This window comes from Salvelinus alpinus, chromosome 30 (genome assembly GCF_045679555.1).
Source record: "Salvelinus alpinus chromosome 30, SLU_Salpinus.1, whole genome shotgun sequence".
In the NCBI taxonomy this organism is placed as follows: Eukaryota; Metazoa; Chordata; class Actinopteri; order Salmoniformes; family Salmonidae; genus Salvelinus; species Salvelinus alpinus.
The window spans coordinates 15854471-15880216 of NC_092115.1; the positions used below are offsets into that span (position 1 = coordinate 15854471).

Sequence of the window (25746 nt, forward strand, 5' to 3'; positions counted from 1 at the left end):
GAACATATTCCAGTCTGTGCTAGCAAAACAGTCCTGTAGGTTAGCATCCGCGTCATCTGACCACTGTATTAAGCGAGTCACTGGTACTTCCTGCTTTCGTTTTTGCTTGTAAGCAGGAATCAGGAGGATAGAGTTATGGTCAGATTTGCCAAATGGATGGCGAGGGAGAGCTTTGTACGCGTCTCTGTGTATGGAGTAAAGGTGATCTAGAGTTTTGTCACCTCTAGTTGCACAGGTGACATGCTGATGAGGTAAAAACGGATTTCAGTTTCCCTGCATTAAAGTCCCCGGCCACTAGGAGCAGCGCTTCTGGGTGAGCATTTTCTTGTTTGATAAGGCCTTATAGAGTTGGTTGAGTGCGGTCTTAGTGCCAGCATCGGTCTGTGATGCTAAATAGACGGATACAAATAATATAGATGAGAACTCTTTTGGTAGATAGTGTGATCCACAGCTTATCATAAGGTACTCTACCTCAGGCGAGCGATACCTCGAGACTGCTTCAACAATAAACATTGCGCACCAGCTGTTATTGACAAAAAGACACACACCCCCACCCCTCGTCTTACCAGACATAGCATCTCTGTTCTGCCGGTGCATGGAAAAATTCCGCCAGCTCTATATTATCCATGTCGTCATTCAGCCACGACTCTGTGAAACATAAGATATTACAGTTCTTAATGTTCCATTGATAGGATAATCGTAATCGTAGGTCATTCATTTTATTTTCCAATGATTGCATGTTAGCAAGTAGAACGGAAGGCAGTGGGAGTTTACTCACTCACCTACGGATTCTCAGAAGGCAACCCGATCTGCGTCCTCTTTTCCTCCGTCTTTTCTTCATGCAAATGACGGGGATTTGAGCTTGTTCCCAGAAGGGCAGTATATCCTTCTCGTCGGACTCGTTAAAGGAAAAAGCTTCTTCCAGTTTGTGGTAAGTAATTGCTGTTCTGATGTCCAGAAGTTATTTTCGGTCATAAGAGACGATAGAAGCAACAGTATGTACAAAATAAGTAAAAAAATAAGTTACAAACATCGCAAAAAAACTAACAAAAATAGCACAGTTGGTCAGGAACATGTAAAACGTCAGCCATCCTCTTCGGTGCATCTCAAACCCAAACCCACGTGCCCCCTGTTGATTATAATGATGAAGTGAACAATACATAGACACAGTACATAGATATCAACTTTACTCAAAACTGGGATGTCTGTGTGTCCACAGGAGAATTGGCAGTAATCCACCGTCCATGTTAAATACAAGCTTAGCAGGTGAGTCTTTGAAAAGGTTTTGCTTGGTTGAGTTCTACACTCCACAAACAATACAGACATTTCATTCAGCCATTTAGCAATTAGGGTAAGAATAGGATTAGATTCAATCTGATATTAAACCAAACTGATGATTTAACCATTGTTATAAACAGCAAAGGGGACTTCGAGATTGAATCATTGATTCTTGAATGAATGTTGAACGTTAAAAGAACGTTAAATCTCGTGCTCATCTCGTTGTGTGTTGTCCTTGTGTGGGTGTGACAGAGGAGCCGTTTCAGCAGCTGGCCGTGGAGACTCTGGACGAGCTGGACTGGTGTCTGGAGCAGCTGGATACTCTGAAGACACGCCACTCCGTCAGCGAGATGGCCTCCAATAAGGTACACACATACACACACACACTCATAACCCAGGGAGCTTTCATTACTCACTTGTACCCTCGACTTTAATGGTAAGGCTGAAGCTACTAATGTCTTACATCAGTATTTGGTTCGGGTTTGAGTTAATTCACTATGATGGACTTAAACGAGGTACAATACAAAAGCACAAAGCTCACCATTGAGTCAGCGCCATCTTGGCTTTATGAAGAATCTACAGGGAATTTTTATCAAATTTTCTGTAGCTGCACAATATCTATTAAGACTCTCTTTCAGACTTTGATTGAATCTAATTTCCTTATTGTTTAGCCAAAACAAGTGACCTTTCCCCTCTCCATTAAAACAAAAGGGATATTATTATTTCACTCTTACGTCAAAGTAAGCAATAAAAAAATATATGTATATATTTTGGCCAATACACGTTTGGTGGCCTATCAAATTAAAAAGAGCCCACTAAGCCAGCGACCGTGTCACTCTGCAAATGCATTTTGTGCCGATCCTGATTGGACAAATGTGAATGTCCACTGATACAATGAATTCCATCAGAGATTAGGAAATGTGAATGAAATCGCCAATGACTTCTGACGTTTGGAGTTCGTTCCATGAATCAAATCAAATCAAACCAAATGTTATTTGTAACGTGCGCCGAATACAGGTGTAGACCTTACAGTGAAATTCTTACTAACAAGCCCTTAACGAACAATGCAGTTTTAAGAAAAACAAGTGTTAAGTAAAAAATGTATAAGTAAACAAATTAAAATAACAAATAATTTAAGAGCAGCAGTACAATAACAGTAGCGAGGCTATGTACAGGGAGTACAGGTACAGAGTCAATGTGAGGGGGCACAGGTTAGTTGAGGTAATTGAGGTAATATGTACAAGTAGGTAGAGTTAAAGTGACTATGCATAGATAATAAACAGAGAGTAGCAGCAGCGTAAAAGGGGAGGGGACAATGCAAATAGTCTGGGTAGCCATTTGATTAGCTGTTCAGGAGTCATATGGCTTGGGGGTAGAAGCTGTTAAGAAGCCTTTTGGACCTAGACTTGGTGCTCCAGTACCGCTTGCCATGCGGTAGCAGAGAGAACAGTCTATGACTAGGGTGGCTGGAGTCTTTGACAGTTTTTAGGGCCTTCCTCTGACACCGCCTGGTATAAAGGTCCTGGATGGCAGGAAGCTTGGCCCCAGTGATGTGCTGGCCCGTACGCACTACCCTCTGTAGTGCCTTGCGGTTGGCGGCCGAGCAGTTGCCATACCAGGGAGTGATGCAACCAGTCAGGATGCTCTCGATGGTGCAGCTGTAAAACATTTTGAGGATCGGAGGACCCATGCCAAATCTATAGGCTTTGTCGTGCGCTCTTCACGACTGTCTTGGTGTGTTTGGACCATGATAGTTTGTTGGTGATGTGGACACCAAGGAACCTGAAGCTCTCAACCTGCTCCACTGCAGCCCCGTTGATGAGAATGGGGGCTTGCTCGGTCTTCCTTTTCCTGTAGTCCACAATCATCTCCTTTGTCTTGATCACGTTGAGGGAGAGGTTGTTATCCTGGCACCACACGGCCAGGTCTCTGACCTCCTCCCTATAGGCTGTCTCATCGTTGTCTGTGATCAGGCCTACCTGAATGAATGGAAAGGTCGGTATGCATCGGTAGACACACACCCCCAACTCCCAGTATCTAATGTGCAGAAAAAATGTGAAGAACAGAGTTGGAGCTGTGGATAAAACGCCATCCCCCCTCCATCCATCCATCCTCATCCCTCTCCTCTCCTTCTTTCTCCAGACTGGAGTTAATAGCTTGTGTAATTCCATGATTAGCCTCCCCACACAAGAGCCATGTGCGCTGGGTAAACACACACACACACACACACACACACACACACACACACACACACACACACACACACACACACACACACACACACACACACACACACACACACACACACACACACACACACACACACACACACACACACACACATACCCACCACACACAGGCTCTCCCTGGATACATACACCACACACAGGCTCTCCCTGGATACCCACCACACACAGGCTCTCCCTGGATACCCACCACACACAGGCTCTCCCTGGATACATACACCACACACAGGCTCTCCCTGGATACCCACCACACACAGGCTCTCCCTGGATACATACACCACACACAGGCTCTCCCTGGATACATACACCACACACAGGCTCTCCCTGGATACCCACCACACACAGGCTCTCCCTGGATACATACACCACACACAGGTTCTCCCTGGATACATACACCACACACAGGCTCTCCCTGGATACCCACCACACACAGGCTCTCCCTGGATACATACACCACACACAGGCTCTCCCTGGATACCCACTACACACATACACCATAGACATGCATGCAAGGCACACATGTGGTTGTGCGTTTCATGTGCTGCACCCCCACATTGCTGCCGAAAGTCAATGAAAAGGGAGTCAGTGGGGAGGAATCATCCATGCTGGCACTTGATTTTTCCCATCAAACTTTTATGTTTGGCTTTCTAAACATTTCACCCTTTGTTGTGGCTCTTTGTGTGGTTTATTTGACCTTCGCTACATTGTATCGTATGGGAAAATATAATGTGCAATGGATTTTTCTGAAATTCTCTCCTTCTATAATGTATTTTCTATTCTGCTTTCTGCAAACGTTTGTGTTATTTACATTCATAATAGGATAATGATATGTTGCCTATCATGCCGAATCATCCTATCTCCCCTTTTTTCTCTTTCCTCATAGCTTAGATCTACAGATACTTTAAATTACATGAATGACGATGAAACAAGTAACACATTCATGTGAAACCGGAGTTCCAAATTAAGCAGCAGCAGCTGAAAAGATGAGCTCCTACAAATATTGAAATTTAAATGTTTTTTTAGAGTAAAGTACATCGAAAAAAATCAAAAGAAAACTGCAAACTGAATAGGAGACCAAACAAGCAGCTAACAAAGAAGAAAGGCTTTTGAAAAAGTAACAATTTTTCATAAAATTATACCGTTTTCTTAGCTAGCTAAGTTGTTTACCTGTTGCTAGGCAGTTGCTAGGGACATTCCTGGAAGAAGATAGCTAGCTAACAAGGAGTGTCTAGTTGGCAGAAGAGAAGAAGGGACAAAGAAGGGACAAAGTGGGACAAAATAAGGACAGAAGAAAAGGGAAAGGGGACATTAAGGTGAAGCAGTCCTCTAAAGACACAAAAGACAATAATACAAGAAACAACACTTCTATTGCCTCTCCCTCTACGATACGCACTTCCGGGTTGGAGCGAGTAGTTGCATTCCGCTTCGCTCCACAGGTAGTATTACATTTCATTTCATTACAGTACAACAGTTTGATTTGTTTGATCTTAGCTGGCTACATAGCCGTCTTTGTATCCAAGATAATTGTGTAGTCTAGAGTAATTGTCGAGGTTACCTAGCCAGCTACACTTTCAAACAAAGTCAACAACGCAGCCACTGCTAGCTAGCCTATTTCACCAGCCAGCAGTACTATATCATTTTAGTCAATAAGATTTTTTGCAACGTAAGCTTAACTTTCTGAACATTCGAGACGTGTAGTCCACTTGTCATTCCAATCTCCTTTGCATTAGCGTAGCCTCTTCTGTAGCCTGTCAACTATGTGTCTGTCTATCCCTGTTCTCTCCTCTCTGCACAGACCATACAAACGCTTCACACCGCGTGGCCGCTGCTACTCTAACCTGGTGGTACCAGCGCGCACGACCCACGTGGAGTTCCAGGTCTCAGGCAGCCTCTGGAACTGCCGATCTGCGGCCAACAAGGCAGAGTTCATCTCAGCCTATGCTTCCCTCCAGTCCCTCGACTTCTTGGCACTGACGGAAACATGGATTACCAATGATAACACTGCTACTCCTACTGCTCTCTCCTCGTCTGCCCACGTGTTCTCGCACACCCCGAGAGCTTCTGGTCAGCGGGGTGGTGGCACTGGGATCCTCATCTCTCCCAAGTGGACATTTTCTCTTTCTCCCCTGACCCATCTGTCTATCGCCTCCTTTGAATTCCATGCTGTCACAGTTACCAGCCCTTTCAAGCTTAACATCCTTATCATTTATCGCCCTCCAGGTTCCCTTGGAGAGTTCATCAATGAGCTTGACGCCCTGATAAGTTCCTTTCCTGAGGATGGCTCACCTCTCACAGTTCTGGGTGACTTTAACCTCCCCACGTCTACCTTTGACTCATTCCTCTCTGCCTCCTTCTTTCCACTCCTCTCCTCTTTTGACCTCACCCTCTCACCTTCCCCCCCTACTCACAAGGCAGGCAATACGCTTGACCTCATCTTTACTAGATGCTGTTCTTCCACTAATCTCATTGCAACTCCCCTCCAAGTCTCCGACCACTACCTTGTATCCTTTTCCCTCTCGCTCTCATCCAACACTTCCCACACTGCCCCTACTCGGATGGTATCGCGCCGTCCCAACCTTCGCTCTCTCTCCCCCGCTACTCTCTCCTCTTCCATCCTATCATCTCTTCCCTCTGCTCAAACCTTCTCCAACCTATCTCCTGATTCTGCCTCCTCAACCCTCCTCTCCTCCCTTTCTGCATCCTTTGACTCTCTATGTCCCCTATCCTCCAGGCCGGCTCGGTCCTCCCCTCCTGCTCCGTGGCTCGACGACTCATTGCGAGCTCACAGAACAGGGCTCCGGGCAGCCGAGCGGAAATGGAGGAAAACTCGCCTCCCTGCGGACCTGGCATCCTTTCACTCCCTCCTCTCTACATTCTCCTCTTCTGTCTCTGCTGCTAAAGCCAATTTCTACCACTCTAAATTCCAAGCATCTGCCTCTAACCCTAGGAAGCTCTTTGCCACCTTCTCCTCCCTCCTGAATCCTCCTCCCCCTCCTCCCCCCTCCTCCCTCTCTGCGGATGACTTCGTCAACCATTTTGAAAAGAAGGTCGACGACATCCGATCCTCGTTTGCTAAGTCAAACGACACCGCTGGTTCTGCTCACACTGCCCTACCCTGTGCTTTGACCTCTTTCTCCCCTCTCTCTCCAGATGAAATCTCGCGTCTTGTGACGGCCGGCCGCCCAACAACCTGCCCGCTTGACCCTATCCCCTCCTCTCTTCTCCAGACCATTTCCGGAGACCTTCTCCCTTACCTCACCTCGCTCATCAACTCATCCTTGACCGCTGGCTACGTCCCTTCCGTCTTCAAGAGAGCGAGAGTTGCACCCCTTCTGAAAAAACCTACACTCGATCCCTCCGATGTCAATAACTACAGACCAGTATCCCTTCTTTCTTTTCTCTCCAAAACTCTTGAACGTGCCGTCCTTGGCCAGCTCTCCTGCTATCTCTCTCAGAATGACCTTCTTGATCCAAATCAGTCAGGTTTCAAGACTAGTCATTCAACTGAGACTGCTCTTCTCTGTGTCACGGAGGCGCTCCGCACTGCTAAAGCTAACTCTCTCTCCTCTGCTCTCATCCTTCTAGACCTATCGGCTGCCTTTGATACTGTGAACCATCAGATCCTCCTCTCCACCCTCTCCGAGCTGGGCATCTCCGGCGCGGCCCACGCTTGGATTGCGTCCTACCTGACAGGTCGCTCCTACCAGGTGGCGTGGCGAGAATCTGTCTCCGCACCACGTGCTCTCACCACTGGTGTCCCCCAGGGCTCTGTTCTAGGCCCTCTCCTATTCTCGCTATACACCAAGTCACTTGGCTTTGTCATATCCTCACATGGTCTCTCCTATCATTGCTATGCAGACGACACACAATTAATCTTCTCCTTTCCCCCCTCTGATAACCAGGTGGTGAATCGCATCTCTGCATGTCTGGCAGACGTATCAGTGTGGATGACGGATCACCACCTCAAGCTGAACCTCGGCAAGACGGAGCTGCTCTTCCTCCCGGGGAAGGACTGCCCGTTCCATGATCTCGCCATCACGGTTGACAACTCCATTGTGTCCTCCTCCCAGAGTGCTAAGAACCTTGGCGTGATCCTGGACAACACCCTGTCGTTCTCAACTAACATCAAGGCGGGGACCCGTTCCTGTAGGTTCATGCTCTACAACATTCGCAGAGTACGACCCTGCCTCACGCAGGAAGCGGCGCAGGTCCTAATCCAGGCACTTGTCATCTCCCGTCTGGATTACTGCAACTCGCTGTTGGCTGGGCTCCCTGCCTGTGCCATTAAACCCCTACAACTCATCCAGAACGCCGCAGCCCGTCTGGTGTTCAACTTTCCCAAGTTCTCTCACGTCACCCCGCTCCTCCGCTCTCTCCACTGGCTTCCAGTTGAAGCTCGCATCCGCTACAAGACCATGGTGCTTGCCTACGGAGCTGTGAGGGGAACGGCACCTCCGTACCTTCAGGCTCTGATCAGGCCCTACACCCAAACAAGGGCACTGCGTTCATCCACCTCTGGCCTGCTCGCCTCCCTACCTCTGAGGAAGTACAGTTCCCGCTCAGCCCAGTCAAAACTGTTCGCTGCTCTGGCACCCCAATGGTGGAACAAACTCCCTCACGACGCCAGGTCAGCGGAGTGGGTCACATACAGTATATGATTGAAATACCTCAGCCATTCAAGGTATCAGATTTCCTCATCATCTTTAACTTGGTGCACATGGTGAAGCCTCGAACACAACCAGCCCCTGCCTACTCTCCCCCCACCGTGGGCCAATCAGCTCCGTTTCCCTGTTCCAGCCTCTGATGCAGCAGGCTGCTGATTTGTTCCTTCCTTTAGGCATACAGTATGGGTGGGGGGGGGGGGGGGTGTAATTGGGAGTAGCGTGTGCTGCTCTCCTCTGTTTACACGCGGAGCAGCAGGCAGAATAGTGCTGCTGAGGGAGAGAGGAGAGTAAGCGGCAGGAGTCGCTTCTCTGCCATGCTCCCCACACCCTGCATCCTCAGCCTGGCTTCCACACTTCCTCCACCAAGGCAATCCTCTTACTTGCCCATTCCCGCTAGAGTGTGTGGATAAAACCTTCCCAATGCACTGTGTGTGTAGACTATCTGCTTGCAGTGGAATTAAGGAGCTCAGACAAGCAGGACAGGAGCACAGTACGGACTGTAAGCCCAGTACAGCAGCTACAGGAAGGACCCTGCTTTTTTCCCCACCCCATGCATTATTTATTGCTGAAATGCCCGAAGTCAATGACTTGTTCTCTGTCGAGGATGTACCTTCAGGTAAGACGGGCTGGAATGGGATGGGATACACGTGTTGCTTGGTGAATGAATGTGTAGCACAGGTGTCCATCCTTGTTTGTTGAGTTCTTTGCAATTAGTTGGGAAGTGATGCTGTTTTTGCAGCATGTGTGTGTGGGTGTGTGTGTCAGGAGTGCTTGTGCATGTGTGTATGAGTGAGTCCATAAAGTGTATGTGCAGATATGTGTGTGCAAGAAGTATGTGTGAACATATGTACAGTACATGCAGCATGCACAGTGTGTGTATATACTGTCTTTTTCTGTGTGTACATGCTCGGTTGGCATCTTCAGAGCACACTTTTGGTGTTTCAGAGGGGGGGAAATGTATTATCTTTGTGTATGATGATTATAAAGTATAATCACTGGTGTAGCACACCCTCCTTGCAGCTTTGGGGAGCCAGGCTCAACCAATCAGAATTAGTTTTTCCCCACAAAAGGGCTTTATTACAGACAGAAATACTCCTCGGTTTCATCAGCTGTCTGGTCTCAAATGATCCCGCAGGTGAAGAAGCCAGATGTGGAGGTCCTGGGCTGGCGTGGTTACATGTGGTAGTGAGGCCAGTTGGGCATACTGCCAAATTCTCTAAAACAACGTTGGAGACGGCTTATGGTAGAGAAATTAACATTCAATTCTCTGGCAACAGCTCTGGTGGTCATTCCTGCAGTCAGCAGCCCTCAAAATTTGAGACATCTGTGGCATTGTGTTGTGTGATAAAACAACACATTTTAAAGTGGCCTTTTAATGCCCCCAACACAAGGTGCACCTGTGTAATGATCATGCTGTTTAATCAGCTTCTTGACATGCCACATCTGTCAGTTGGATGGATTATCTTGGCAAAGGAGAAATGCTCACTAACAGGGATGTAAACACATTTGTGCAGAAAATATTAGAGACATACGCTTTTTGTGCGTATGGAACAGTTCTGGAATCTTTTATGTTGTGTTTATATTGTTCTTCAGTATATTTATTATTATAATACATTTTACTGTGTTGGAGTCCCCCTGGAGGTTGGGCCCCCCAGATAGCATATGATCACGTCATAAGTCATGAAAGAAATGTTTAGCATTACATGAAATTAGCTCCAAAATTATTGAAAGTCTGGACAATCCTTGTCCGGAAGGGAAACTTATTTTTAATATAAAAAAAAACGATTTTGTTCCATTACTTGAGGTTAAAATGTACATTTAGGGGAAGATTTGGTTAACTGGTTAGATTTGGTCAAATTGTTTATGTCAAAATGAATCAGGAATGAGCAGGGTAAGCTATACCATAAGGACTCCTTATTCATGTCCTCATTACATGTAGTGCAACAAGATCGCTCATGGTCTGTAAAGTTCTCTACTTTTGTCAGATTTGAAACAATCAATATTGGAATCACCATGGTCACAAGCATAAACTGTCAGCTCCATCTATCTGATAGATTAAGATGGAATATGAATTTTGGTTAAAATATGTTACATTTAACTAGGTTTTACAGTCATAAAGCAACTGAGGAAAAACTAAAATGCTACTGTATTTACCACTTGAATAAAGAAGAAAAAGTATATTTTTGTAAACTCCATAAGATATCAACTCTGTCAGGTTATTGTCTAACATCAACTCCATCAGAGTACTGAAAGATTTGATAAAATGGTTATGTTTTTATTGGGAATTTTCTAATGAATAATTTTCCATATTTTACAAATGTTTGTATTGAACTTTTATTTTTAGAGGCCAAAATATGTCTGTTTTCAGTATCTGCTGTCAACTCCGTCAGTGGCTTGTCAACACCGTCACTGATGGAGTCTATATTATTTTGTCAATATCTGAAAAAATATTTGAATCAGTGTTCTGTAGCATATGCTTAAACAATTGAAGTATTTGCTGTGTTAGACTTAAGGGATAATGTTTGAGATATAAATGTTTTATGTTCTAAATCTAGAAAGACATGCCAAAATGTTAACAAAATTAGCACAGGAGCTTTTAATAGTGCATTAAAATAAAACTTTTGTTAATATTAAGAAAAATATTTGTCCAGTCTTTAAAGAATTCCTGAGCTCTAAAACGTTTTACATTTTAGTCATTTAGCGGACGCTCTTATCCAGAGCGAATTACACTTAGTTATATTCATCTTAAGAAAGCTAGGTGGGACAACCCCATAAGCATCACAGTCATAGTAAGTACATTTTTCTTCAATGAAGAAGTTACCAGACACACATATGCAAACTACCAAATGTCTCACAGTGTAGATGTGCCTGTCATGTGTATGTCCACAGTAGCGACTATATTGTGACAGTCTGAGTGATGCAGTGTGTTGTTGTCTCCCCAGTTCAAGAGGATGCTGAACAGAGAGCTCACTCAGCTATCAGAGACCAGCAGATCAGGGAACCAGGTGTCAGAGTTCATCTCCAGCACCTTCCTAGGTACGTCTTTCTCTCCACCACCTTTCACTGTCTGACTGTCTTAGTAGAGACATCTACCGTATGTACTGTAATGTGAATCTAATAGTTACTAATGTATACTTATTGTATAGTTACGGTTACGTTCCCCAGCACGAAAACCAAAAATTGTCGCTCAATCAGAAAGGGGAACTCACAAAGAGTCACTGACAACAACCAAAACGAAACAGGTAGAGTTTTAGGAGGGGTTCTGAAAGACACTCATGGGGGAGTACACTGAAAGTTGACTAGCAACAAAAACAAGGACCTAAAAGACACCCACTAAATTTACCCAAGAAGAGGCAAACAAAATAAAAACCCAAACCAAACTTAAAGACAGGAAGCAAACCAAAAAGTGGAGCAAAACGAAAACAGGGCAGATGAGATAAAGGATTGTTTGTCTGGAAATCAAATAGGGCGAGCCAACTAAAAGTGTTAACTCTCCACATCTCTCAAGACCATTGGAGCACTGGGCCAGCACAGGTGAAACACCTTCCCCCTAACGAGATGACCAACCAGCACAGGTGTAGTACATACTGACTAACGAGGTGACACCAATCGGTGCGCCCCACGTGCTAACGTCCAACCTCCAAATATAAATGGAAAAACCAAAGCCTGTAACATTACATGTGATTATGCCAAGACAATACAAATCCAGGCAACTACATGATATCTGTGCAACTTCAACTCAGTGTAAAGTGTAACCAGCGCTGGTTTCAATAGACAACCCTTCTGAACTCTATTGTTATTACTGTGGAATAACTGTGGAATAACTGTGCACCACAGAAAAGCAACATGACATGGAGATCATGTCTCCACACATCAAGGAGAAGAAGGAGAAAACGGACAAGAAGAAGCGTCCCATGTCCCAGATCGTGGGGGTGAAGAAGCCCAGAATCATCCCTAGTGTGGCCCCCTCCAGCATCCCCCGCTTCGGGGTCGCTTCCACTCAGGAGGGCTTTCTCGCCAAGGTAGTCTACGCAACCCTTCTTTTCTGACAATTAGAAAGTACCTCACTTTTAGGGTTCTGTTCTGCCACAAGTTCTGTCAACCTTAAGATTTAATAGTCCCCAGCACGTTTTGGAGTTAAAGGATCTGCAGTTTTTTTCTAACAAATGTTTTTCCATCTGGCAGCAGTTGGAAGATATAAACCGATGGGGTGTGGATATTTTCAAAATATCTGAATATTCTGGGAATCGTCCGCTGACGGTGGCGATTTATTCAATTTTCCAGGTATGTCATCCTCATGTTTCCAAATGAGTCCTCTTCTAAATGGGCCCTCTTACATGGCTAAACAATTTACAAAGTCACTGATAAAAAATGATGAAAATCATATATGTATTCCATATAGGAGCGAGAGCTGCTGAAGTCATTCAAGATCCCTGCAGACACCTTCATCACCTTCATGATGACCCTGGAGGACCACTACCACCACGATGTGGCCTACCACAACAACATCCACGCTGCAGACGTGGTCCAGTCCACCCACGTTCTCCTCTCTACCCCTGCCCTGGAGGTATGACAACTTTTTAGCTAAAAATACTGTATATATACAGTGGGGAGAACAAGTATTTGATACACTGCCGATTTTGCAGGTTTTCCTACTTACAAAGCATGTAGAGGTCTGTAATTTTTATCATAGGTACACTTCAACTGTGAGAGACGGAATCTAAAACAAAAATCCAGAAAATCACATTGTATGATTTTTAAGTAATTTATTTGCATTTTATTGCATGACATAAGTATTTGATCACCTACCAACCAGTAAGAATTCCGGCTCTCACAGACCTGTTAGTTTTTCTTTAAGAAGCCCTCCTGTTCTCCACTCATTACCTGTATTAACTGCACCTGTTTGAACTCGTTACCTGTATAAAAGACACCTGTCCACACACTCAATCAAACAGATTCCAACCTCCACAATGGCCAAGACCAGAGAGCTGTGTAAGGACATCAGGGATAAAATTGTAGACCTGCACAAGGCTGGGATGGGCTACAGGACAATAGGCAAGCAGCTTGGTGAGAAGGAAACAACTGTTGGCGCAATTATTAGAAAATGGAAGAAGTTCAAGATGACGGTCAATCACCCTCAGTCTGGGGCTCCATGCAAGATTTCACCTCGTGGGGCATCAATGATCATGAGGAAGAAGAGGGATCAGCCCAGAACTACACGGCAGGACCTGGTCAATGACCTGAAGAGAGCTGGGACCACAGTCTCAAAGAAAACCATTAGTAACACACTACGCCGTCATGGATTAAAATCCTGCAGCGCACGCAAGGTCCCCCTGCTTAAGCCAGTGCATGTCCAGGCCTGTCTGAAGTTTGCCAATGACCATCTGGATGATCCAGAGGAGGAATGGGAGAAGGTCATGTGGTCTGATGAGACAAAAATAGAGCTTTTTGGTCTAACTCCACTCGCCGTGTTTGGAGGAAGAAGAAGTATGAGTACAACCCCAAGAACACCATCCCAACCGTGAAGCATGGAGGTGGAAACATCATTCTTTGGGGATGCTTTTCTGCAAAGGGGACAGGACGACTGCACCGTATTGAGGGGAGGATGGATGGGGCCATGTATCGCGAGATCTTGGCCAACAACCTCCTTCCCTCAGTAAGAGCATTGAAGATGGGTCGTGGCTGGGTCTTCCAGCATGACAATGACACGAAGCACACAGCCATGGCAACTAAGGAGTGGCTCCGTAAGAAGCATCTCAAGGTCCTGGAGTGGCCTAGCCAGTCTCCAGACCTGAACCCAATAGAAAATCTTTGGAGGGAGCTGAAAGTCCGTATTGCCCAGCGACAGCCCCGAAACCTGAAGGATCTGGAGAAGATCTGTAAGGAGGAGTGGGCCAAAATCCCTGCTGCAGTGTGTGCAAACCTAGTCAAGAACTACAGGAAACGTATGATCTCTGTAATTGCAAACAAAGGTTTCTGTACCAAATATTAAGTTCTGCTTTTCTGATGTATCAAATACTTATGTCATGCAATAAAATGCAAATTAATTACTTAAAAATCATACAATGTGATTTTCTGGATTTTTGTTTTAGATTCCGTCTCTCATAGTTGAAGTGTACCTATGATAAAAAATTACAGACCTCTACATGCTTTGTAAGTAGGAAAACCTGCAAAATCGGCAGTGTATCAAATACTTGTTCTCCCCACTGTATATATATATATATATATATAAATAAATATTTATTATTTATTTAAAAATATATATATTTATATATATAAATAAATATTTATTATTTATTTAAAAATATATATATTTATATATATATATACATTAAAAAAAAAAAAATCTTTTTTTTTGTTGACAATACTGTTTTGTGTTTAGTTTATTTTTTTACTGTAAGAAAATGTAAAGTATACCACAATGCAATATAATGTTCAGAACTGTACACCTTCTGCAGGGTGTACAGCAGTGGTGACCAACCCGTTCTGAGTGAAGATCACTTTCTGAGTCAAAAAGCAAGACGAGATCTACCACTCAGATTTTTTTTAACAGGACTTTTTTTAACGGAAGCCAATGCAACATTAACCTATTTAAAACAGCACTGTAGCAATGAGGTTTGTGCAGTAGGCTATAGGCCCAATACATTATTACCACATATTGTCTTTGCTTGAATTGCCCTCCCAATGCTTTGTTGTTCGGAACTTTAAAAAAAATATATATAAATTGAGGTAGGCTATATGATCACACCTGTAATAGATCAGTTGCACACCGGTAATAACTGATCAGTAGATGTTGTTGTATTACTTGTGAGGCAACGCTGAGTGAGCATACTGCACGTTTAAAAATTTACTGGGCTGATTGTGCCTGCATCTAATGGTCAGTCTCAGCAGAGGGAGAGTGCAGGAGGAGACTGAGGTCCACCTCTCAACGTCTCTCCGCTCTGCCTTTCCTCTGCTGACACTGACCAAAAAGGGACACTGTCTTCCACCTGATGGCCAAACTGGAGTTGCACCGCATTATTTCTGCATCGTGCACAAATTCATATTGTTACTCCTACGAACAGAGAAAGTTATTAAAAAAGACCCAATCTGCTAATAATAATGCAAGCCTATCAATACACTTTTCTACTCATTCATTACAGCGGCAGTGTTGGTTGTAGCGTGAGTGGAAGTTTGAAGAATGCACATTTTAATAGCCTCTAAAAGTGTTGAATAAAAAGTGTTGACAGTGCTGAGCAAGAACTTAAAAATGAACTCACTCATAAAAACAGCATCTCTTTGCTATATTCATTGACATTCTCTCTCTGGTCATGATTTTAAACGTTTTGAAATCTCACAGTATCAACTTTGCTGCTGCTTTCTTTTCCGCCTGCTATGTTACTGTAGACATGGTAATCTGAGCCATCCGACTGGCCAGCGGTAAGCCTATAGTGCACTTGATTTGCTCTCCAGGCCCACCGGGAAGGCAGAGTTTGTACCTTCAGACACATTAAATGGTTAAAAATGGGAACATTTCGCCTACCTGACGTGCAGGGCAGCTGAATCGCGTGCACCTACGGCCAACAAAATAAAGGAATGCAAGGCTTTATCGTTGTTTTTTTTACAGAAATGTTTTCCGATCGACTAGAAATGCCATGGAGGTTGCCCAGTCGATCGACCGGTTGGTGACCCCTGCTGTACAGTATTTACCTGCATTAACATCCCTGTGTTCCTCCAATCTCTACAGGCGGTGTTCACTGACTTGGAGATCCTAGCTGCTCTGTTTGCCAGTGCTATACATGATGTGGACCACCCGGGGGTGTCTAACCAATTCCTCATCAACACCAGTGAGTTCACATATCCCCCTGGGCACTAGGCACAGAGATGTTTAAAATCTTTTGTGTGAATCCTTTGTGGTTGTGTGTCCACATTAAATTGTCTCATGGGCTGCATATGTCCCACACGCCGCCAGTTTGAGACCCCTGCTGTAGAATGTGTGTTTGCACTGTTCCTCTCCTGTGTGTCCGTCCAGACTCCGAGCTGGCCCTGATGTACAACGACGTGTCGGTCCTGGAAAACCACCACCTGGCCGTGGGCTTTAAGCTGCTGCAGGAGGACAACTGTGACATCTTCCAGAACCTCAGCAAGAAACAGAGGCAGTCCCTACGCAAGATGGTCATAGACATGGTGTTAGCCACAGACATGTCCAAACACATGAACCTGCTGGCGGACCTGAAGACCATGGTGGAGACCAAGAAGGTGACCAGTCTAGGAGTACTTCTACTAGACAACTATGGAGATCGTATCCAGGTAAGACTCACAGAATGATCAAATTAACTCTCTTAGAAGGGATTCATATTCAGCATAACCAATGTGAATTAGATGATGATATGGCCATTTGGCTGACACTGTCATCCAAAGCTTCTTACAATTAACACATTAATTCAGTGTATGTGGCATATTTAGGTATTGAACCCAAAACACTTGTTTTGACTGACAGCACCCTGCTCCAGCCAACTGAACCATTGGGATCGTATTATTGTCATATGATGTATGGTCATTTAATTTCCTTGATACTCAATAAGAAGTGTTTTTGGTTTCTCCAGGTCCTCCAGAATATGGTTCACTGTGCTGACCTCAGTAACCCCACCAAGCCCCTGGAGGTCTACCGCCAGTGGACTGACCGCATCATGGTGGAGTTCTTCACCCAGGGGGACAGGGAGAGGGACAAGGGCATGGAGATCAGCCCCATGTGTGACAAACACAACGCCTCCATCGAGAAGAACCAGGTACAGTTATTATGCACACAGGCACTGAGACACATACAGTACAGTATGCACACACTATGTTCACATGCAGAAGAGAGACACACACACAATTACAATTATAATAGTTAGGTATATTCTTACATTTGTCCTATTTCACACATGTACAAGTGTGCATTGAACACGTGTGAATTGGAAATGTGTTTTTTGCATATCCCACTCCCCCTGAGACAGGCCACACCGACAGATTCTTCACCTGCTCTACACACACACAGTCTGGGCTAAAAAGTCTGCCTCTTTTACTAATATGTCAATGACTATAATCATTTTCCTCTACAGGTGGGCTTCATAGACTACATCGTCCACCCTCTGTGGGAGACGTGGGCAGACCTGGTCCACCCTGATGCCCAGGACATCCTAGACACGCTGGAGGACAATCGCGAGTGGTACCAGAGTATGATCCCCCACAGCCCCTCGCCCACACCCGAGGCCCAGGACAAGATGGGCCTGCCTGGGGGAGCCATGGGAGCCGGAGGGGGTGGAGGTGGATCCTCCACAGGAGATAAGTTCCAGTTTGAGCTGACCCTAGAGGAGGAGGAGGGCGAGTCCGACTCAGAGAGCCCTCCGGCAGAGGAGGAGGGGTACAGTAGCACTGGGATGGAGCCTTCTAGGACTGACCCGGACAGCAGACTCCATTCCGTGTCTGCCACTGCTCACCCACACACGCAAGTACTCTCCAAAATGGCTACCTCTGTCCTCAATCTTGGTGGCAGGACTTTGTCCACAGACTCTGACCCAGAAAGGGAGGCCACCGAAGACAGAGAACATGACCAAGAAGGTAACGCCGGTGTGAGGCGCTTCAGGCTAGGTACATAACATCAGTGCAATTTTCTTTTTTTCTTCTTTTTTTAATTTTTTTTAATTTCTGCGCCTCCCCCCTGACCCCTTCAACCCCCATCTCTGGCTTCCTTGGATTGAATGGCAGGACAAAGCTGGGGTAAAGAACGTAGAGGGGGTGCGTTCAGGAAGTCTGCATTTACACAGCAGTCACCTCGTACTGGAGAAAGGAGAGCCCCACTGTTCCTTATTTGGTTGCAGAGAACAGGAAACTGTGTTTTTGAGCTGGTCTTTTGTGTTTTACCGATACGTCTCTAAGTTGGACCTGTCGCCATATTCAGTTTATGTTTCTCAGAAACACTGAGAAAACCAACCTTCCTGTTTTGCCAGTCAAGCCAAGGTCTACGACAAAAGAGCAAGGAATTTTGTGGAACACGTCTTCCTTTTGACTACTTATGACCGCTAGAAACAATTGACGAAGCGACGAACTTAGTAACAACAAACACCACAAAGGCTTTTGAGACATTATGCCAAACAGATTAATAAACATGGACTTGGCCAATGGCAACATTTGCCTGCCTTTTCAACTGTTGGTAATTTTGTCTTTAATTTAAGTCCTTTTAAACTAGTGCAGAAAGTGGTTTAAACCGGTAAACTGCAGACTTACCAAGTATGTACTACAAAGGACAAGGTACAGAGCAGAACGTCAAATTTGAGGAAGAGATAGTTTCAATGTAGCACAATACTTTTTGGGTACCTTGTTGTAACAGCTACGGGTCTCTCATCAGCCACACTCTTAACAACTGGTTTAGGGTCAGTTCTTCCTCCCACAGTCCTAACCTGAACTGTTATGTGTAAACCAACAAAACCAACCTTGAGCCAGTCGTTATAGGGGCATATAAGTAACCCAAAGCTATGCGGTGTGCACCTGGCACCTCCCAGTGTTGAATATCGGAATTAAAGTCTGAACGTGTACTGCAATTCAAGGCATTCAAAATGCCCATACCTACAGCAAATTAACTATAGGTATGTTAAGTGGATTGGTTTTAGCTGTGTTGCTGTTGTAGGCAGGGGTATCCAAAACAAGCACTTCAGTTAAGATTCACCACTTGTCTGTATGATTTTATTTTATTTCGTTTTTTTCTATTTGAAGTCCCTCAAAGTGTATACATACTGCTTTATACTGTAATTGTGTGTATCCTTAACCTTTTTATGGCATCAGTTTGCCTCCACTTTTAGCACTTTACAATTTTACTCACAGCCAATCCCCATCCTGCTTGGAAGGGCTTGAGCCAATCCATAAACACATTGGAGGCAGGTGACTGAGAATTTTTGTTTGCCACTGGCAACATGGTAGCCAGCACTTACATACCCTAGCACATTAGGATAACTAGTTGCTTTGAGGGAACCTGGACAAAGGTAAGTTAACTGTTTGACAGTACAGTAGGGCTGTGGGACATTTTTTACATTTACATTTTAGTCATTTAACAGATGCTCTTATCCAGAGCAACTTATGACTTGAGTGCATACATTTTCATACTGGTCCCCGTGGGAATCGAACCCACAACCCTGGCGTTGCAAGTGCCATGCTCTACCAAATGAGTCAAACTGTACAATGTCCTTTCAAGTCTATTATTGTTGTTACAGTAAAGGTCTCAAGTTTCCTACTTACTTCAGGTACCATCATCTGGTCACACTGTCAACCAGTTGAACTAGTAAAAAAAAGATACATTGGTAGCGTTTACATATGTCATCACAGTTTGTGAAGCGCATGGTGTAATATTTGCCAAACTATTTCAGAAATGTATGAAAGATGTGCCGCTCAAGGCAATTGTAACTGTAAAAAAAAAGAAAAGAAAAAAGACCGTTGGCCATAGGCCAGTTTTCTGTGCTGAAATTTTCACACCCTTTTCCTTTTGTCATTGGTCAATATTCTGCTCTTCACAGGGACATGACCAATGACAGTACAAGTGCCAAGCAAGCATGACACAACTCGTACTGTAATTTCCATTTTGCCCCTAGCTAATTTCCATCAATGACTAATGTTGATCATGTCGCCCTCCCTGTGTACCCTTTCTGCCCCATAGGTTTTCTGTTTTAGAACAATAATCCACTGATAACTGCACCTTTCTTAATGTTTGAATGGTTGAACATTTAGATTCATTGAATTTGTAAAGAAACCAAAGCACTTTGTATAGTAATTTTTACAGGACTGTGCTTAAAGTACAGTCGAGTGTGATGTAACTCTGTTGACTAATCCACATTAGTATTCCGTATTCTGGTATTATGTGGCTTGATTATTACAATTGATGCATAGCACAGGCTGGACCACTGAAGCTAAATTGGGGGACTTGTGCTATGGAATTAAAACTTTTTTGTATCTATAATAGGTTTTGATAAAGATGCATGACATTGGCTGCAAGATTCATGAGGAAAGTATTCAAGTATCTAAAATAAGCTCATCTGTGAATGAAACAGAAACTTTTGAACCTACACCGTGGAGTAAATTGATGTTGTGTTTTTATGAAAGATCCAGAAATGTGACTTTCTGGAGCCTTATATTTGCGTAAATTTTCTTTCCTCATAGATTGTATACTCGATATGGTGGGGAGACACCAGTGCTATGCACACAGTAGTTAAGGAGCACAAACAGTTCAGAACTCAAGCAAGCCTTTCTGTCTTTCTCAGCTGTCATGAAAAATGTCTTCACCAGCCATTGTTATGACAGTATTTTCACGAGGATTCAGTTATGCTCTCTGTCTACCATTGATTGTTTTGTATATTTTCCTCACAATGCTTTGTGTACAGTTTATTTATTATTTCTATATCTGTCCGAAAATGAAGAACTATAGACTTTGTTGGAGGCTAAGTATTTATTTGTAGCTACCTTCCGAGCTTTGGGAGAAAAAAATGGGACAGATTTCAACTACAGTGCTCAACCATGGAGGCCGTTGGGAGGAGCTATAGAAGGACGGGCTCATTGTAATGGCTGGAATGGAATTAATGGAACGGAGTAAAACATGTGGTTTCCATATGTTTGATGTGTTTAATACCGTTTCATTTATTCCATTCCAGCCATTACAATGAGACGTCCTCCCATAGATCTTGCCACCAGCCTCCTCTGGCACCCAACCAAATGTTTTAGTTTCCTTATGTCTGCCATAAAAGAAAGCAAAAATAATCCAACTTTCCGGTTTCCTTTCAGTAGGTCACTCGGTATAACATACTATGTAGGGTCAACGACCAATCCTATTCACCTGAAGCAAATTGAAATCACTCCCAACGGGCCAATGGATGCCGAGCCTGCCCTCGGATGCTCCGCCTTCCTGACTATAATACCGGGGCTCGCATACATTTCCTACATTTTTGCGTTTGCTAAAAGTTAACTACTTTCTGCTCTGCTTGTGTAGCTAATACTTCCTTGCTTAGGTAGGATTTGTGTTTGCTTAACACCCACTACTTTCTGCTCTGCTTGTGTAGCTAGTGCTCTGTTGCTTGAGTAAGATGGCCAGTGGTAGGAGGAAGTTCAAAAAGGCTAACCAGTCGAGTTTGAACCTCCGACCATGACCTAGAGCATGTGGTTTCACAATAAAATATTAAGAAAAGAGTGCTATCCTGCTTGCTTGGGGTGGAAACACACTCAGGAGTCCTTGGCTCGGGCCAGTTGGCGTGACCATTGTCTCCGGCTGGGTTCAACCTCTATTGGGCGTAGGGCTTACTTTGTGAGGATGATTGAGGCTGCTGGCGAAGGTTCTTCCAGTGAAAATGAGGGTTTGGGAATGGGGTTGTTTGAGGCCGGCGTAGGGCCGCAGCGGGGGTCTGAGTTGATAGGGGTGTAATCCCAGCCGAGTGAGGCTCATTCTGGTTTCTCTGGCAGCTTTCAGAGTCTGGATTCCAGGGATGATATACTATCCCTGGTTGGCTCTGGAGGGTTTTCAGTGTCAATCAGTTGACATCAGTCCGGGGAGGCCTGAAGCCCCGGCTTTGGATTTGGTGGGGGAGAGTGAACCATTGGTGGTTAATGCGCCTTTGTTGGAGCTGTGTCGTAGGGCGGCAGATCACCTAGGGGTGGATTGTCCTTCTCCCCTGCAGAGGAGTTCCTCCAGGTTAGCTCCCGTCCCTGCAGCAGTGATGAGTGATGAGCTAAAGACAAGCTGCGATTCCCCTCATTCAGCCAGGCTGGTGCTACCAGGTTATAGCGAGTTCATTAATAGAGGGTATGGAGGAGACAGGGCTCGTTTGCACACCACCAATGGATAGAAAGCTGGCGAGTTACTTAACTTCAGAGGCTAACAAGGGGGCAAATCCTAGCATGGTGCTTCCGAATAAACAGTGCTGATCCTCGGCGGATCAGCTGGACAAAGTTATGTCTGTCCCACTGTACAATCCTGGCTGTGGGGGAAAGTATGGCTCAGTGCCACCTCTGGTTGATGTTGTCCCGGATTCCTGAGAGGGACAGGCGGATGTATTTGGATGAGACAGTTTAGTCAAAAAGGTTGTTTTGCTCGGCTATGGAGTCCTTACAGGCCAGTTTCGAGGAGAAACAAAAGCAGGACGTAGCTCTATGGGTCCTTTTCCAACTAAAATTTGGAAAATCACCTTTGCGGTGGCGGCTCTGCAGTTCCGAGGTGTGAAGGAAAGGGTGCAGGCCAAAGGCGGGTTGCCGCCTTGGTGCTTCTGGGCAGCGGCGGACGTCTTGGCACAGACGGCGTGCTGGTTTGAAGGAACACAGGGTGCAAGCAGATTCTTCTGTAACGCTGGGGAAGAAGCAGACCTCTCAACCCTAGCTGGAGGCCGGGAGAGGGGGCGTGCTCTATGGGCGCTCCTTCCCAAGCATTTACTGTGGCAACAGTGCTCCCAAGTGGTTCGGTCAATAAGGGGTAAGTTACTGGTTGCCGAAGTCCCCGAACCCGGTGTGGGCATAAACACAGTTCCTTCCTCACATTCAGACACACGGACATAAATTGACCTTAATTATCCTAGGAGATAATTTGGTGCTCCACACTGCCACGCTTGTTTCCCATATGGTGTTCATAATGAATCACAAGAGAAGTTGTTGACTCCGGCTCAGCGCATTCAGTTTCTGGCTGGGGCCCTCGGTGCCTTTTCGCTTGTGCCTGTGGTTATTGGGTCTAATGGCCTCTATGGTGGCTGTGGTGCCTCTGGGACGTCTGTTGATGCTTCTATTTCAGCGCTCGGTGACTGCTAGTGTCTGAACGCATCTCGCCACTGCCATTGGTTGCTTAGGGTTTCCCCGTCGTTGCTATCAATAAGGTGTTTCCTTCCGATGTTTTAGGGCCAGCGTGTGTTGGTAAGGTCTGACAACAGGGCGATGGTGGCGTACATCAACAGGCAGGGGGGACGAGGTCTCTCTTTTGCCTAAACCTGGCACGTTATCTCCTCGTATGGAGCAGTGCTAATTTCCTGTCGCTCAGGGCAAAGTATCTTCCCGAATCTCTCCACGTGGGTGCAGATCTACTTTTCAGGGGTGGTCCTATCTCTAAGGAGTGGAGACTGCACCTCTCAGTGATTGCCCAGATATGGGACCGGTTTGGCAGGGCCGACGTAAAGCTTTACACATTGCGAGAAAATGCGCATTGTCGACTTCTTCTCAATGAGAGATCTGGGCACTTTGTTGTGAGCGGATGCTTGGCATATCAGTGACCTCGGACCCTGCTCTATGCGTTCCTCCGGTGGACCTGATTCAGGCCACTGTGGAGAGGGTCCGTCAGGAAGGTCTGTTGTTGATTCTGGTGGCTCCCCGTTGGCCCAGACAACCCTGATTCCCGGAGATCCTCTGCATGTTAGGCAGGGACCCTGTTAAAGGAGTTTCTGATGTTCTTGCAAGAGCTTTTTGAGCAGGGCCTTCTTTTTCCATATTTAAGTTTATGTAGGGACCCGTGGAGGGGTTCCGTGTCGTCAGGATCTATTGTCTATTGACACCCAAGGCCGTAGATATGGCTCTGCAGGTTTGGCCCCTGAAAGGTTGAATTTGATGACAAGGGGTTTATCCTCAAACGTGATTATGACTATACAGTTGGGCGTGTGCACCCTCTACGAGAGGGTTGTATATAAGTGATACGTGTTTAAGGTTTGGTGTCAGGTTAAAGGAGTTTATGATGTTCTTGCTAGAGCTTTTTGAGCAGAGACTTTCTTTTTCCATATGCCAGCCATCTCAGCGTGTCATGTAGGGATTGACGGCTCTACCCAGGGGTCCTATCCACTGGTGGTGCGGTTCCACATTGAGTGAGCCTCCGTTGGAACAACTGGAGTCTGTAGACCTGAAGGTCCTTTCCTACAAGACTGCCCTGCTAATGGCCTTGGCGTCAGCCAAGCATGTTGGGGATATTCACATGCTATTAGTACACCCCTGCGACTCCAAAGTGTCACAGCAGGTGCCCTGTTGTTTTGGACTTGCGGTTCCTTGTGTGAGTTCTGGCATTCCAGACTCCTTGGGTCTCTGTGTGAGACTTTTTTGAACCGCGAGGGCATAGCTGCAGGAAGTAGTGGTGCTAAGGTTGCTGCAGCACCCCCTGAAAAATCTGAATAATAAGATGTATTTTTTTATCTTCACAAAGTAGTGCACTGGGCCTTTACTAATCCTGTATTAGCTGACTGATATAGCAATCTGTAGGGTTGGCCAAAAAAATATAATTATGCAGCCCCCTCCCCCGTCGGTGACAGAATAGCAGCACCCCCAAACATGTTTCCCGCAGCTAAGCGCAAGTGTCTATGGACTTGGGCCAATGTTAGGCAGCGTTTTGTCTGGGTTACCACAGTTTCCCTTTGGGTTTGAGCCGTGGGCTGCCGTGGCAACGCGCGGGCTGCCTTGGTTCATTGTGCGTGTGCGCTTTACCAAGTCACGACAGGTGTTCTGTTGTTTTGGACTTGCGGTTCCTTGTACAAGTTCTGACATGTCAGGCTCACAAGGTAAGTATTGTTCTTGGAACTGTGGAGTCTATGGACTTGTGCTGCAGTGGCAGCGTGTCAGTGTGCATTGCCAAGTTGCAGCAGGTTCTAGGTCCCTATATGGGGTTCTGACAGTTCAGAATTCTTGGGTAAGTATCAGAGAAAAAGGTGACTTCTGTAAACCCATTTTGGAGCCGGTGGAACCTGTGTGTGTGCTTGGGCTGTCGTTTGGTACCCTCTGAGCCAGCTTGGAGCATGATTGAAAGTACCCATAGTGTGTTATACCGAGTGACCGACTGAAAGGGAATGTACAGTTATGAATATAACTACTGTTCCCTGAAGGAGGGAACGAGGTATAACATATTTTGACCCCACGCCATCAGGGGGTTTGGACTCGCTGAAGAGCAGTACTGAATTTAGGAAATGTATGCGAGCCCTCATATTATAGCCAGGGAGGCGGGGCTTGAGGGCGGGCTCTGCATTAATTGGCCCGTTGGGTTTGATTTCAGTTTGCTTCAGGTGAACAGGATTGGTTGACCCCCTATAATATGTTATACCTTGTTCCCTCCTTCAGGGAACAGTAGTTATATTCATAACTGTACGTTTTCTAGATAGCATCAGTAGAGTAGGAGATTCCTCCTCGTTTCAGGCACATTGTTCCTATGTTTTTCTCCGGACCAGAACTATTCAGTCTGCAGTCTCGACAATCCAAACACAACTGTTTACTATGGGTTTCAACGCTATTACTGTAACTGTACGCCTGTCCACCTTGCCAATAAAGAAGTCTTCATGCTTTTGACATCATGGATGCTTATTGGGAATAACGTTGACCATGGAATGCTGCAATGATATGCATGTTTTTTTCAACACAAATCAGATGACATATGGTTATCTGAACGTATTTCAATAAGACGGGGTGGCAGCGTGGCCGAGTGGTTAGAGCGTCAGACTAGTAACTGAAAGGTTGCAAGATCGAATCCCCGAGCTGACAAGGTACAACTCTCTCATTCTGCCCCTGAACAAGGCAGTTAAGGCACTGTTCCTAGGCCGTCATTGAAAATAAGAATT

At 45.4% G+C, this 25746-nt stretch overlaps 1 protein-coding gene across 9 annotated transcripts in view; it reads left to right on the top strand.

Annotated features, from left to right (window-relative positions):
- LOC139560554 (3',5'-cyclic-AMP phosphodiesterase 4C-like) overlaps positions 1-25477 on the top strand; it is a 100639-nt gene extending 75162 nt beyond the window's left edge. For 5 of the 9 annotated variants that reach the window (XM_071377421.1, XM_071377425.1, XM_071377428.1 and 2 more), the window contains 10 exons: positions 1220-1265; positions 1521-1643; positions 11131-11224; positions 12026-12210; positions 12374-12472; positions 12591-12755; positions 15915-16014; positions 16200-16477; positions 16774-16956; positions 17272-25477. In XM_071377421.1, the coding sequence (XP_071233522.1) occupies positions 1220-1265; positions 1521-1643; positions 11131-11224; positions 12026-12210; positions 12374-12472; positions 12591-12755; positions 15915-16014; positions 16200-16477; positions 16774-16956; positions 17272-17808 (1810 nt within the window). In that variant the 3' untranslated portion in view covers positions 17809-25477. Of the gene's footprint in view, positions 1-1219; positions 1267-1520; positions 1644-7221; positions 8805-11130; positions 11225-12025; positions 12211-12373; positions 12473-12590; positions 12756-15914; positions 16015-16199; positions 16478-16773; positions 16957-17271 lie in introns of those variants that run through there. The other 4 variants (XM_071377424.1, XM_071377426.1, XM_071377422.1 and 1 more) reach the window with 3 other exon arrangements.
- The last annotated feature ends 269 nt before the right edge of the window (positions 25478-25746 follow it).